General features: G+C 35.9%; 1 protein-coding gene across 1 annotated transcript in view; it reads left to right on the top strand.

The window, feature by feature from the left end:
• CLSTN2 (calsyntenin 2) overlaps positions 1-10,616 on the top strand; it is a 95,432-nt gene extending 84,816 nt beyond the window's left edge. The window contains exons 12-16 of the mRNA XM_015815079.1: positions 723-893; positions 1,868-2,013; positions 4,242-4,365; positions 9,151-9,335; positions 10,270-10,616. Coding sequence (XP_015670565.1) covers positions 723-893; positions 1,868-2,013; positions 4,242-4,365; positions 9,151-9,335; positions 10,270-10,470 — 827 coding nt within the window. The 3' untranslated portion in view covers positions 10,471-10,616. The remainder of the gene's footprint in view (positions 1-722; positions 894-1,867; positions 2,014-4,241; positions 4,366-9,150; positions 9,336-10,269) is intronic.
• Positions 10,617-14,615: the final 3,999 nt, after the last annotated feature.

The following is a 14,615-nucleotide window of genomic DNA, read 5'->3' as shown; positions in this document are numbered from 1 at the left end:
AGTTATTTAGATATTTAGTTCATTTATATATTTATCTTATTTTAATTGCTATAAGGTATGTAGGATTTTTTTAAAAAAATATTATACAACTACTGTCTCTTTGTTGGTAATAGTGATAGTTATTTCCATTTCTGTGTGGATGTGGATGTGTATCTCTGTTTATCTATCTAAATGCATTTACAGAAGGATTTATGACTACTGAGTTAATATTAATACACATTCACTAAAATCAGCATAATTATCGATATGTAATTATGTTTTGTCTCAGAATGGGACAGTACTAGTCAATCTTGATTCATCTGCAAAATTAAACAGGCAGGGTATGCTCCAGTTAATACTTGGATGGGAGTCCTGAGATTTCCAGGGAATTGACAAATATGGGAAGTCAAACAAAATACTTTGAAAAAGGCAATGGTACAAGACTTCTATAATATTGCCAAGAAAATCATTTGGATGCTGTCACCAAGAATCAAGCTTCACCCAAGGAAAGGAATCTTTATTTTTTAATGTCTCTTTCCAAGCTAACAATTCAATCCTGCACTTTTCAAAGGCAATTTTGCATAATTTATTGTTTTTTGTTCTTTTCAGTCATGGACTATTATTTGGAAATTATACAGCACTTAGGGTCAGCTGAGTATAATGCCCTGTAAATAAATTAAATTTTGAAAAGCAACATTTTATTTTTTTAATATGTTATTTGACATTTTTATTGTTATTTACAGCCCATAAACCAGTTCTGTTAGAAAAAATGGATCACAATCTGGATTTTTGTGATATTTTGGTAATTGGATCAGAATTGGATCCCAAGCAAGAATGTTTGGAATTGGACAAGAAAGATCTTCAAGGGAAACATATAGAAGCTACTAACTCTACAGCAGGATATTCAATATATGGTCTGAGTATTGTTTTTTCATTTCCGTATCTTATCCTAACCTAATACTTAATGTGTTTATCTTAAATTAATATGGTTATGTTGTACCCGTGTTTTTAAAGAATAAAATACATCAGCATGGCAGAAGTTAGAAAGCAGTTCAGTATGAGAAATTCCAAATCCACTGACTGTTTACCCTGTCAAACAAGATGATTCATCCTAATCTTTATCTGAGTGAAAATGAAGTGGATATTACTGATTACAGAAAATAGATCAAAGAACATGTACTACATTGAACTACATTTCCTAGCATCCATTACCATTGACCAGACTAAAACACTAGGATAGTGATGATGAATCTTTTAGACACCGAGTTCCCCAAAACTGCCCCGCCCCACCCACTCCATTCCTGCCCCGCCTGCCCACAGGGCCACCTACCATCTCCAGGGCCTGTCGCAGCAGATCGCCCAGGCAGCCCTGCGGCACCAGGGCAGCCACACCCTCCACCCACACCCTGCAGCATCATCTGTGTGCGACAGGGCGCAAGGGTGGAGTCTTGTCCCTGCTGCCTGGACAACATGTCCTTGGCTGCGCTGCTCTGTGCGGGCTGTGCCTAGGGGCAACTTTCCTCTAGGGGGGCTGCTGGTGAGGAGGGGGGCCCAGGGGGAGGCGGGGCTGGGGCAGTGGTGCGCATGCCCACAGAGAGGTCTCTGAGTGCCGCTTCTGGCACACATGCCATAGGTTCGCCACCACTGCACTAGGAAGTGCATGTTTAGTTTATATTTTGCTTTAGTAAAGCAAAATATATCTAGATTATTGAGATATATAGAATTTGTAGTCTTCATATTATTTGCAAATGATTGTGAAACTGCCTGTAGAAACATTTGCACTGAATTAATGTTAGTGATAATATGTATTCACTTCTGGTACAGTTTTCACAGTTTTTTTTCCTTTTCCTGATATTTAATATGTTTTATATTGTTTTTACTGGTTCAGGTGTGGATACTATGAAAAACTATGAAAAAGTTTTACAGCAAATTCGCTATCGTAATTGGGACACATCTTCCTTTTCTGATAGAAAGTTTAGAATCAAATGTTCAGAACTGAATGGGCGCTATACCAGCAATGAATTCAATTTAGAAGTAAGTAGCATTAAAAAAAATTAACAATTATTTTTATATTAGAAAATAAAAGGCACGGGCAATGTTTGATATTTATTAATATAACATAATTTTCAGATACTTTCTCAATATGTTATTAGGTACCAGTGCAGACATAAAGCCAGGCAATAAATTAAGATACTGTAATAGAATGTGGGAATAATTTCGGAGAAAGGATGGAAGAGATACTGGCTAGGAAACAATCAGGCAAATGAAGCAGAACGCTCAGTAACTTAACAGTCAGAGTGTCCTGATCCTGCTCTCACACACATACATCACAGGTGGGGTAAAGGTTTTATTTGAGGCTTTCCACATCAAATATTTTTTCCCAGAAATCCCCAGTTCAACAACCACGCAACCTCCCAAGAATTCACATTTCAGTCCAGAAACAAACCCATGAATCTGCAAGGCAATACAAGTCCACAAGGCTAAGGCAAGTTTGTGAGGCAAAAACAAATCCATGAGGCACAGGCAAAATCTGTGAAGCGAGTCCAGAAGTCAAGGCACGAGCCAGGGTGCAAGATACATAGTCCAAGTCAGGAAACAAGAGGCACAGAAGTTGACAAATGCAAGGCAAGAAAATGGACACATTCCCAGCATTGTTTCATTCCACTTACTGAGCTAATAGTACTGAGCTAATCTCAGTACAGATTATCAAGAGGAGTGAGGCTCCTGCCTCTCAAGTAGCCTGGCTGACCTTTGTTGTGCCTGCCTTCTCTCAACCCTATGCACTCTTGGATCAGGAGGAAGAGGCAGTTCTTCCATATCTCTGCTGAACAGCTGCAATTGCATGTCTTCTTCTTCTGAAACCTCTGGGCTTCCCAATTGCAGCTGTGCCTCTCCTGCCACTAGCTCAGACAGCCACTCATCCAGTCTCTTGTGATTGCTCTGCAGTGCTTGGCCTCACCGCTTCTGACTCAGAGCCTCTGACAACCTCTGGATGTTCCTCCACATCCCCATTCAATATGCCTAGAACTGGCTCTTCCTCATCTGAACTGACTCCAAAGAGGCATCTGGGGAATTATCCAGGGAAGCCATCACATAGAAGCCAACACATAGAGAAAGATACTTAGAAAGGACTGCCTTAATGGATCAAGCAATTAAAAGTGGTGGCTGGAAGTGTTGTCCTTTCAGATTTGCAAGATTCTGTTAATGTATTGTTATAATGTTTCCTCATGTTTCCTATCTGGCTTACCTAGAAAGGCTGACAGATACTTTCTCAGAAGTCATTTAATTAATAATTTTTCACCAGTACATTTTTAAACCAGAGATTGGAATGAGATTATTCTTTATTTATAAAGAACACATTTTTCCTCACAAATGTTGTTTCTTTTAAATGATAGTCAGCATTCTTGCTTCTCTTATGTGTGAAATATAGAACTCTGTGCAATAGACACATTTTTAAAACTAATACTTTGGGATAGAGTTGAGAACAGTCCATAAATACTTGCTATGGCAATCATGTGCTTGTCCCAGATGATTAGAGCTCTGATTTACACACTACATCAGGTTTTCACCTGAGATCAGCTAGCATGTGATCTGACATTGGAGAACATAAATGTTGACTGTTTGTTACGATCAGATCTCTGTGGAGTTTTCAGTTACTACTGACCTATAGCAGGATAGATCCATTACTGCCACAAGCACCTTATATATCCACCTTGTGCTTCTGGAATTCCATGGGGAATGTCCCAATAATCTGGCAGGCAGCTTAATAGTAGAGTGCCTAAATTTAGCAAGGTTTGAGGAGAGTCACCTGGATCAATGCTAGCAAAAGACAAATGAACTTGCACTTGGACTGCTTACTCCTGATTTGTCTTATGGAACCTACAGACAACTGACTGCCTACGCTCTTTACGTTTGTTGTTTCTACTTAGTCATTGAACTTTGGAGTTTCGTGACTTGGAATTTTTTAGGGAATATTGCTGCAACAAGATACAGTTGTGAAACAGATCAACTAATCTCATAGTTCTTTTTCATCCCTGAAACTGTATGAGAGTCTCTTTTTTCATAATTATTTGATTTAGTTGGTAAATCCGGAATCATGACCCTCCAGATTAAGTGCTTTCATATAGAGCAAATGCAAATTGTGATCTATTAATATTTCTGCCTGAATATAACTTCTCCGCTTGACTATTATGCAAAATTTGATTAGTATTATTATGAATACTTCCATATTTGTAATATTGTAATATTTTGTTTTCTTCTAGATTAATATTCTACATAATTCCAACTCTAATTCCATGGAATATGCAAATCTTATAATAAAAGAGCCACAATTTCTCCAATCTGTCCATCACCAAGAAGAAAGCACAAACAATATTCAAGGCTCAGGTATTACATGAATTAAGTAAATAAGAATAGATTGAACAAAAATTGACCTAACCTTACATTCTGTTTATGTAGAAGCAGGGCTTTTTTTTCTCATAGAATGCCCAGAACGGAGTTCCGGCACCTTTTTTGGATGGAACCTTGTAGGGTAGGCAAGGTGGGTTGTATGACATGTGTGAGTTCCGGCACCTTTTTTTTTTTTTTTAGAAAAAAAGCACTGTGTAGAAGTACATCTAATGAAAGGGAATCCACCATCCGTTATTGTTAGAAAAGTTCTAACATTCAATTGGAATCTGAATTCCTATAACTTAATATGACAGGATAATTGTACTAGCAAAACTCTGTTAATGTAGCTTACAATGAAGTAGATTTAGCTCATCTGGTTATGTTTCCTGTCTGGTCAATGTGGTAAAACTGACTGCAGTCTTGCCAGTCTGAAAGTACAATTCTCCTGTCCTCTGCTTTGAGAGCTTCTTTTGAGCTTCTTGCCCTGCCCATTATAAGATAAGATAACCTTTATTGTCATTTGTTTACTGTGGGCACAACGGCACAAATCAAAAATGAAATTTAGTTGTCCGCTCTCTTATCTAGTTGCAGGCTAGGCTGCCTCTTTTCTGATCATTCCCTAAACAGAATTTCTTGGCCCATTCTCCCAAAGTCTTTCTCATATGCTATTATAGTTTGAATATCTTTGGTGAAACGAAACATGTCTTCTTTCTCCTTCCTGCTCATTTATATGAAGATTGATATCATATCTCCCTTTAAGACTATGCAAGCTAACCATGCAGCACCTGTTTCCTTAATCATTTATCATAAAATTAAAGTTTACCAATCCCCCCACAATGGTGCATATTTCCTTGCTGTTGTTCTTTTCTGCTAGCAATTTATTGGCTGGTCATCTCCAGTGAAATGAGAAAAAATATAAAAACAACTAAAAATCTAAAATCAGATAGCCCAGACTAAAATAAATATCCTTTTAATCTTTTTTTAGACTGCAGTACCTAGAACTAAACATATTTTCCCAGTGGGCTCTAAACAAGGGAGAATATAGTAGAATAGTTGGCCAATTTTCCCCTCCCTTGGACTCTCGGCTAGTTTTAATACATCCCAAAATAGCATTTGCTTTTTTCTCAGCTGCATCACATTATTTGCTCATATGCAACCTCTGAACTACTAGAACACCCAGATTCTTTTCATATGTATTACTACGAAGCCAGATCTCTTTCTTGCACCTATACTTGTGCCTTTCATATTATTCTGATGCAGGAGTTTATATTTTTCCATATTAAACACCATTTAATTCATTTTGTTCCAGTGTTCAAGCCTGTCTAAATCTTTTAAATCATCTCTTTCTGATTGTTAGCTTTAGTTTTGAGTGACCTGTAAATTTGAAAATCATTTTCATTCATGTTATTGGTAACATTTTGAATAGCATAGAGACTTCCGGGTTTGCACAGTAGCGCATGGCTGAGAGACTGTGAAGCTCTGCACTCCTGGTTTCGCCCTGTTAGGGGACCCTAAATGGGTCTAAGCCAGCCTGGAGAGGCGACGAAGAAGGAGGGCACCCCCCATGGATCACAGAAAGACTGCGGTCGATCCGTTTGATCCAGGGGAAGCCCTCCAACCCAACAGGAGAAAAGCTAACTGCACATCAGTGACTAGCCCTAGCTACCAGCAGCCGAAGTCCAAAAGCACTAACTAGAACAACTGTGAGCAGCATGCTTGGAACCGGGTGAGAATATTGATCTTTTCTCTTCTATCTTGTAACTGATTTCCTGGAAAAGATCCCCAAGAAGCAAAAAATCCTCCGAAAGTGAGAAGGCAGGGGATCATCCTTCCATAGACGGAAGTGGCAATTTAATTTTTATGGGGGACAGAAATATATTGAAATGAAATTAATAATACTATAGTCTGAATAAATCTGAAAATTATGAAAATCATTAAGATTTCACATCTGAAAGAGTATTGATGAAATTATAAAAAAAATAATTCTTCATCTTAAAAGTTGGAAAATTAATAGCTACTGACATCTAGTGGAGGATTAGAGCATAAAACTACAGCTGCATTGACTCAGAAATTGGCAAGATGCCCAGAAATAAAGAACAACCTGTTCCTTTGAACCTCAGTGATTTCTACCTAAATAGAGACCAGCTGGGAACAAAGGTAAGAAAATACACTGGGCTATCTATTATAGAGTGAGAACTACATTTGTTTTAAAAATTATTGACCTACTGGGATTATAAATATTTACTGAGCTGTGATTTCTAAGCTCAAGAATTGTTTGCAGAGAAAGAAAAACCTTGACTTTTGGTTAGCCTTCTAGGGGGGAGTTTACTGGAAAGCTCTTAAGTGGTTAAACATTCTGGACTGAAATTTTGGCTGGATGACAATTGTAAAACCCCTGAACAGAAGAACTGTTACAAAATACTGCTTCTAGTGGTGCTTTGACAATTGGAAACACATTGGATTGTAAAAATCATATATAAAGATAAGAACTATATAAGATTTGGTTGTTTGGATTTTAAGATTGGCTGGTTTGACAAGACTAATTACAGAGACTATGGTACTGGTGAAAGACTATCTGGAGGCAGAAGATAAATTTGTTTCATTGGTAAATTTAATATGCACTTCTTTCATCTCTTTATCTAAATCATTAATAAAAATATTAAAAAGCTGAGGAAAAGCAGCTTTTACCAGTCAGTCAGAATAGGGACCAAGCCTAAGAATCCTGTTCCTTTATTAAGATCTACAGGCTCAAAAATCTCCTGGATAACATTTCCAGATGTCACCTCTATCAGCTGATCAGATTTATGATCCAACTTCTAATTCAAAGCACACATGCATTATTTTATGCACATAGCAACCTATTAATGATTCTTTTGGCCCATCCTTTCCTACCAAGGTCCAAATCACTCTAAAAAGTGCTACATTCCATGAATGCTCTAAGTGTGAAAAAGAACTGACATTTCATCATCAATATGGCCTTGATGTAAGCACATATTTGAGCTTACATATGCATCTGGTCACATTCAGTGTTCCAGTTTCACCAATATCATAATGAATTGTCACTTGACAGAGAGAGGGAGAGGTCATTTAGAGCAATCCTGTTTAGAATCTTCATATCATTCATATTACAGCCCAACCAGACTGTCCTCCCTGCATTGCTGGGGAATTCAGTCCCAATCAAACATACCATTCTTTGTCTAAACACATCTTGTGAGGTATAACCCTTCTGTTATAAACAATTTATCATCAACACAACTTAATTCATGATCCAAGAAACTCTACATTTCCCATCAACACCATTTGTGTAGCTAGTAATTGCAGTATTTTTCTTTACTTTTCCTGTCCTATTTCATTAGAACAATGCTTATACCCTCAGGTCCTTAAGCTTTCTTCCAAGATTTTCAAAATTGTGGCAAAATCTGTGTGCTTATAGCTGCTTCTTGAAGTATTATATGTCAACATGTTCCCTAGCAGGAAGGATTAATTTTTGCTGGACTTAATTAGAGGTGAAAGCTGTTCTGTTATATCCCTGATCTATGCTAGTGGCACAAGGAGACTTTACAAGCCATTGAGTTTGATCAGCATATGCTTGTTGCCGTTCTTCATATTAATGAATAACCAATTCCCCCAATTCTTTTTCTTTGTCTTAACAGCTGCATTCTCTCTGCCATTCAGGAATGGAGCATTCTAGTCTCTAATTCTGAAGTATCTTTTTTTTTTCTTCCCTAAGTTTTACTGTTCCAGTGGTACAGAATATCTTTGGCATTTTTCTATTCACTGACTTGCTCCTCTGTTTTTCTGTCCATATATAGAGTTGTTCCCACTATCAGTTTCTGTTATGACATCTGCTTTCTTTCTTCTGATAAATCACTGTATTTTCTTATCAGCTTAAATGCCGCTATTTGCTGCTCCTGTCCCAAGACTTTTTCTTCCATGTTATTATGTCCTTGCATTGGTGGCAAGTAAATGCCAGGTTGTTTTCTGGCAGGAAAACAAACTTGCCATTGGCATTGCAGGTGGAAATCATAAACTGATGCCCATTCATTGTTGCTTTTATTTCTTAAAGCATCATTAGAGAGTTTTTATTCATATTTCTTCCTTTCTCAAACCTTTGGGTTAACCAAGTGCAAACACATGACTTATGAAGATATAGTGTAGGGCCTCCTTAAACTCTCTTGCCAGCTTCTTCTTACCTCTTCCTTTTTGTTTGCTCAGTGAGCTCGGCCTGAAGAAGGACCATGGTGGCACCAAATAAACTCTTCCCTAAATTCTACATGTGTTGCATCTCCTAGTATCTATGCATACAAAGTGAATGTGCAAGGAAGATGCTTTTGCATGAATAGTTTTGTGCATTCAGGGCCCCTCCTTACTAATGATGATATTGTGTATATGATTCTAATGGAAGACATATTCCTCATTTACATATTCACTGACTATGTGAGTAGTTTCTGGAATACAAGAGCTGGCATTATATAATAAAAGTAAGAGATTCTATACACAAAAGACAGTTTAAATGTGATAATCACCTATGGATGAAATTACTATTGTTTTGTTTTTTTAAAGAATTGTATTGTTATCATTTTGTAATGGTTTCTTTTAAGTTCAACAACAAAACAAATGTAACTGCAGTTACATTTAGGTATCATTATGAATGCTGAACATTGCTATAACTATAACAATAAGCATAACAGCTTTATTAATTAAGAAAACACTAAAAACACTAAATATACCTAAATGGCATTGGAAGAATATGTTAAATTGCCCTGTTTTATTTCATTTCAGTACTTCCAAGTATGGCTACCATCATCATTGTAATCTGTGTCAGTGTTTTAGTCTTCATCATAGCTCTGGGGGTATACAGAATTCATTCAGCTTGCCCCCATACTTCAAAGGAACATGAAACTAATAAAGAAAATGAAATGGACTGGGATGATTCAGCTCTGACTATCACAATCAATCCCATGGAAGTAAGTAGAAAAGCCATATTGTCCTATATTCTTGCTATCACTCCTAGTTTTCATTTATGTGCAAGAGTCTTTTTTCAAAAATCATCTTCTGCCAGTCCCCTGACATTATTACACGTAGTGGGTGAAAAGAAAAGCATCCTTTCTACTTTTAGATTGGCCTTATTTCTGATGTTAGCATGTGTAGTAGATCTGAAAAAGGTCTCTATCTAGTATATCTAAAGATATCCCCAGATACACATGGATAGGATGTTCAGGATTCTATGTTTCATGGAATTACTATATCATATTTCATTGAAGTACATTTGGTTTAATGTTAACCTAGAAGGATGTAAATACTATTAGTATCAATAATATATTTGTGTTATGAAAATTACTTTGCATAAATTTTAAGGAAAGTGCCCTTGTTAAGTCATTCAGAAAGGTCATATTACATTTTTTTTGTACTTGTAGCTTGGCCTTTTTTCTCATGCTGAATCTAATGATGTATTATTGATAAATATCTTTGTATCAAAGCTAGACTGAAAAAAATGAGTAGAAGTGCTTGCTTAATCAAGAATAGATGGATGACATTCAAGTTGTATTGTTTTACCTGATTAATTATTTAATATGATCTTATAGAAAAGATGTCAGGTCATATATAATTGAATGATATAACTGCTTTTGGTATTTTGTTTAATTTTTTAGCTTTCTGAGTTTTACTCAGGGAGGTCACTTTCATTTATCTCTCAGTAAATCTGTTAGTCTATAATTTTCTCAGCTGGTAGTTAGCTCTGCCAAATATGACTATACATTTGAAGGCTAATTTCTTTTTCTTTTTGGTACATCTACACATGTATCAACCACACATTCTCATTTAAAGATTTACAAATAAACTTCAGAAAGTTTTTTTTCTTCTTATCAGCAGCACCACTTTATGTTTCCTTATCATACATAGAAATATGAAGAACCTTGTGGAGAAGAAGAAAGTGATGAGGAAGAAATTGAAGATGAAGATGATACAACCAGTGCAGAGTCAGATGAGAATGAAGAAGAAGAAGAGGAAGAAGAGGAAGAAGCCATTGGGAATAAAGGAGACCAACAAAATACAACCAGGCAAGATCAGCTGGAATGGGATGATTCTACATTACCCTACTAGAGTTTATAGTTTTCTTTCTCTTTTTGTATAAGCCAATACTGTGTATTTTGAGTCAATCCTACTGATTCAACCGTATCTTGGATCTATGAATTAATTGACAGTTTAACTTCCTATTGACTACAGATGATAAAACTGCATTGTCTGAATTTGATATAGTTGTATCACAACTGCTCCCAATAGTTGTTCCTTTCGTAATATGTGAGTAATAGCACCTGGTAAAGCACAGCATCTAACTATTAAAGAGTCACTTGTAAAAAGGACACCAACCTGACATTTGTTACTGCTTCTCTAGTTCCATGAAAAACCCTGTTTCTTTTAAATGTGTATAAGCAAACCCAGTTCATCAGACTTGAAAGAGGATAGTCCAGGTTGCTTTTAAATTTTTCCAAAGTTTACATACATATAAACTCTTTTTGGGATTCCTTTAACTCTGCCTTGTTAAAGATCCTACTGTCAAAGAAAGAAGATGTACATGCTACTCAGTGCACAGGGCAAAATTCATTTGCACATATCTTCATTTTTCACTTTTTTCTTGTGGCAATTTGACCTTTGCAGAGAGTTTCAAAATATACTAAATTGTATATGTCTGTGCATGTATAAGAATGCACTGCTAATGTCCAAAGTTTGCAAAAAAGAATTCTTCTCTAGTCCCTCAATTGAAACTTAGTTAAAAGGTAAATCCTATACATGGAAATCTTTGTCTATGATGGTTTTTCACTGCCACACAGATTAAGAAATGTTTTCCTTTGTGTGAAATATAAAACTAGAGCGTTACTTGGGCTAATACCTAGACTTTTGATCTTTAAAGAAAGTATCTTCTGAGAAAAATAAATTATAAATCATCTTCCAATTGCAGAATTTTATGACAGCTCTGTGCCATCACAGAGTTTGTTTGGTATTCAGACATGTGCTACTGTATATGTAGGAATTTAAATAATATTTATAATCTCAGGAAACCCACTCTTTTGCATGTTTAAACTCTCATAAAGCTCTGAATGCATTGTTACAGATGGAATAGGTGTTTGATATAGTCTGTGGATTATTAAAATAAATTCTAGGAGTCAAACAAGTAATGCCATAGGGAAAAAAAATCTCATCTAACTTTCAAATCCTTTTTTTTCCCCACCCCCCGCTTTGTCGTGGATCCTTGTCTTCACCAAAGATGTTTTGTTTGAAAAATAACAGTTAAACACAGAACTTAAAAGTAAAAAAAAAAGCCTGGTAGCATTTGAAAACTTTTGCTATAGAATAATATTGGGTAGTTTGCATTTTTCCAGCTAACCACTATATTTTGAATGTTGATAAGTTTGTGTGCTTTCTTATATATTTTTCTCAATATTTGTGGCTCTACATTTGAATGCCAAGTATATACAAACATGGGCATTTGATGAAGAAGAAAAATGTTTTGTATTCATATTTTCTTAAAGATTTGGGGCTCTTGTTCCTTTTTAGCCCACGTACTGTTGATAAAATCTCATTTCTAAAAGGTTTTAGCCCAACAGCAAATAAATTTGCATATAGAATGCATGTGATGATGTCCCTCTTGTGATTACATAACTCACTGTCAGGCAAAAAAGTAACAAGAGCTGATTTTTATGTTTGCTTTTTATTTTTATCATTGCTTTGAATGAGTATCATTTCATCCTTTCATGTCAAGAACACCTCAATGTATGACAACGTCTGAAACAGAATAAGTACTATCTGTGGCTTTGAAAGAGATTCAAGTATTACTTTTTTTCTAGGAATACCTTTTAGTAAAAGGTATATAGGAAATTGTCTGTACAAGTTCAGACTATTGTCACTACAGCCTACTAACTAACAGCAACTGCCTACATTCTCCTATTGGATCTTTTAATTAGAAATGACAGAGGCTTTGTTTGCAAGATAGCTGCTTTACCGCTGGACCATGTCCTGCTATTGTGCAAAATTTTACATTGTTCTGAATCTTGGAGGGCTAAAGTAAATCTCTGAGCAATTGCCAATATCTAAGGTACTGTAGTTCTCTTGCTTTGAATATGATAAAATTAGATTATTTTATTTTTTCTCTGAATGCATATGGATCTTTCGTAACTGTGGTTGGAGATCAGAAATACATTAAAGCAGACAGATGATGGTGATGATGATGAATCTATCTATCTATCTATCTATCTATCTATCTATCTATCTATCTATCTATCTATCTATCTAAATGTATGTGGTTCCTACTGAATCCTAGTAGTCCATGAGCATATCCTAAATTAAAAATTAAATAATTTAAATTTTTAGAATGCAGGAATATTTCCTCTTCAAAGTAAAGTACATGATAAAGCTGTATTTTTGCTTATTTATTTTAACAACCTACCGAATCAGATGACATTACCTGATGTAAACTGGATTAAACTTTTCTACAATGTTTATGTTTTACTTGAAAAACACACCTGCTCTACAACTCCCAAATTAGCTTTTATCTGTTTGACTTCTAAGGCAAATATTATTCAAACTGACTCTCAATTTTATACCTTCACACTGGTTATTTACTATGTGGTACTCTATCTGGGTGCAGTTTTACTCTGCAAAATAATATAACAAGTAAATCAAACCCCAGATATTAGGGGCTTTACACCTAAAGTAGCCCAAGATTTTGAGTTCTAGTCTCACTTTAGATATAAAAACTGACTGGGTAACTTTAGGCCAGTCACATTCTCTTAGCCGAGTCCACCTCACAGGGTAGGGGTGCTATCTTAAGGAATTTTCCTTAGCTTTCATGGCCATACTCCTAACATACCATAAACTATTTCTACATTTTTACTTATTTTGTGTGAGTTAGGAAAACACAAGTGGCATTCTATCTCTGTCTGTTTAGTTGGGCTAAAAGGGTTTTTTTTTTTTTACTTTTAGTAGATGTAGTACTGAACTGTCAATTTTCATTTTAAATTTATTTAAAACTGCCAACATTTTTACTGTGTTGACCACTACCAATAAAAGTCCTTGAGTGAAATAATAATAAGACAAATGTTCCACCCTCACCATCAAATGGGGAGAAATAGTGAAAACTGAAGGAATCAAGATGCCCTGTGGAAATATCAAAAGTCTGTATGAGGACAATTACTACAAATACCTGGGCATCCTTCAGGCTGATGACATCAAGCATAATGAAGTCAAGAAATAGGTTAGAAGTGAGTACATCAAGAGAGTGAAGAAGATATTAAAGTTCAAACTCAGTGGGACTAGACTTAATCAGAACTAAAAGCTATGGATATGAAGACCAGAAAAATAATGACAATGAATCATGCCCTTCATGCAAAAATGTTACAGACTGTTGTTACCAAGAATTGCATGGGAATTGCATGGAATGTTGCAAGTATATCAAGTGGTTGCAGAAGAAAAAAGGGCATTGGAAGAATATCTGAAGGACAGTGAAGAGGTTTCACTGAAGCTACTATACCAGGAAGGCTTACTTAGTATTGGAAAGACCAAACTGGCCTACAAGAAAGATGAAATGAAACATAGAAAAGAGATATGGGAACACAAACTATTGCATGATCAATACATTAAAAATAGCAGGCGAGGCAGATAATACCAAGACCTAGCAGTGGCGAAGAGTTGGGAAGTTGAAGAAACAGACAGAGGGGCTAATTCTGGATGGGCAAGACCAAGCCTTAAGAACAAATGCATACAAAGTCAGAATAGAGAAGATGGCAACAGACAGCAAGTGTCGCTTTTGCCAACAATTGAAGAAACGGTGGACTACTTGGCTACTTGCTGTAAGAAAATTGAACAGACTGACTATAAACAGCAGCATGACAAACAATGATGCATTGGAAGATGTTTAACTGGTGGGATTACAAAATAGGGAAAGTTATAGAAAATGAAGAAACTAAAGTGCTCTTGGACTTTAGAATAAAAATAGATAGGCATCTGCCACAAAACACCCCAGACTTAACAATTGTCTATAGGAAAGACAAAACAGTCTGCAGACAACAGAAGAGAAGAGAAAGAACTGGAAGAGATAACAAAATACAAAGATCTCCAAATAGAAATAGAATGTCTTTGGCAAAAGAAAGCAAAGGTAGTACCAATAGTAATAGGCACCTTGGGTGCAATTCCAAAATAACTGGAGCACCATTGAACACTATCAACACTGACAAAATCACCATCATCAATTG

This window comes from Protobothrops mucrosquamatus, unplaced genomic scaffold (genome assembly GCF_001527695.2).
Source record: "Protobothrops mucrosquamatus isolate PMUCROS unplaced genomic scaffold, P.Mucros_1.0 scaffold311, whole genome shotgun sequence".
NCBI lineage: Eukaryota > Metazoa > Chordata > Lepidosauria > Squamata > Viperidae > Protobothrops > Protobothrops mucrosquamatus.
The sequence above is the reverse complement of the archived record's forward strand: the minus strand, read 5'-3'. Positions and strand labels throughout refer to the sequence as shown.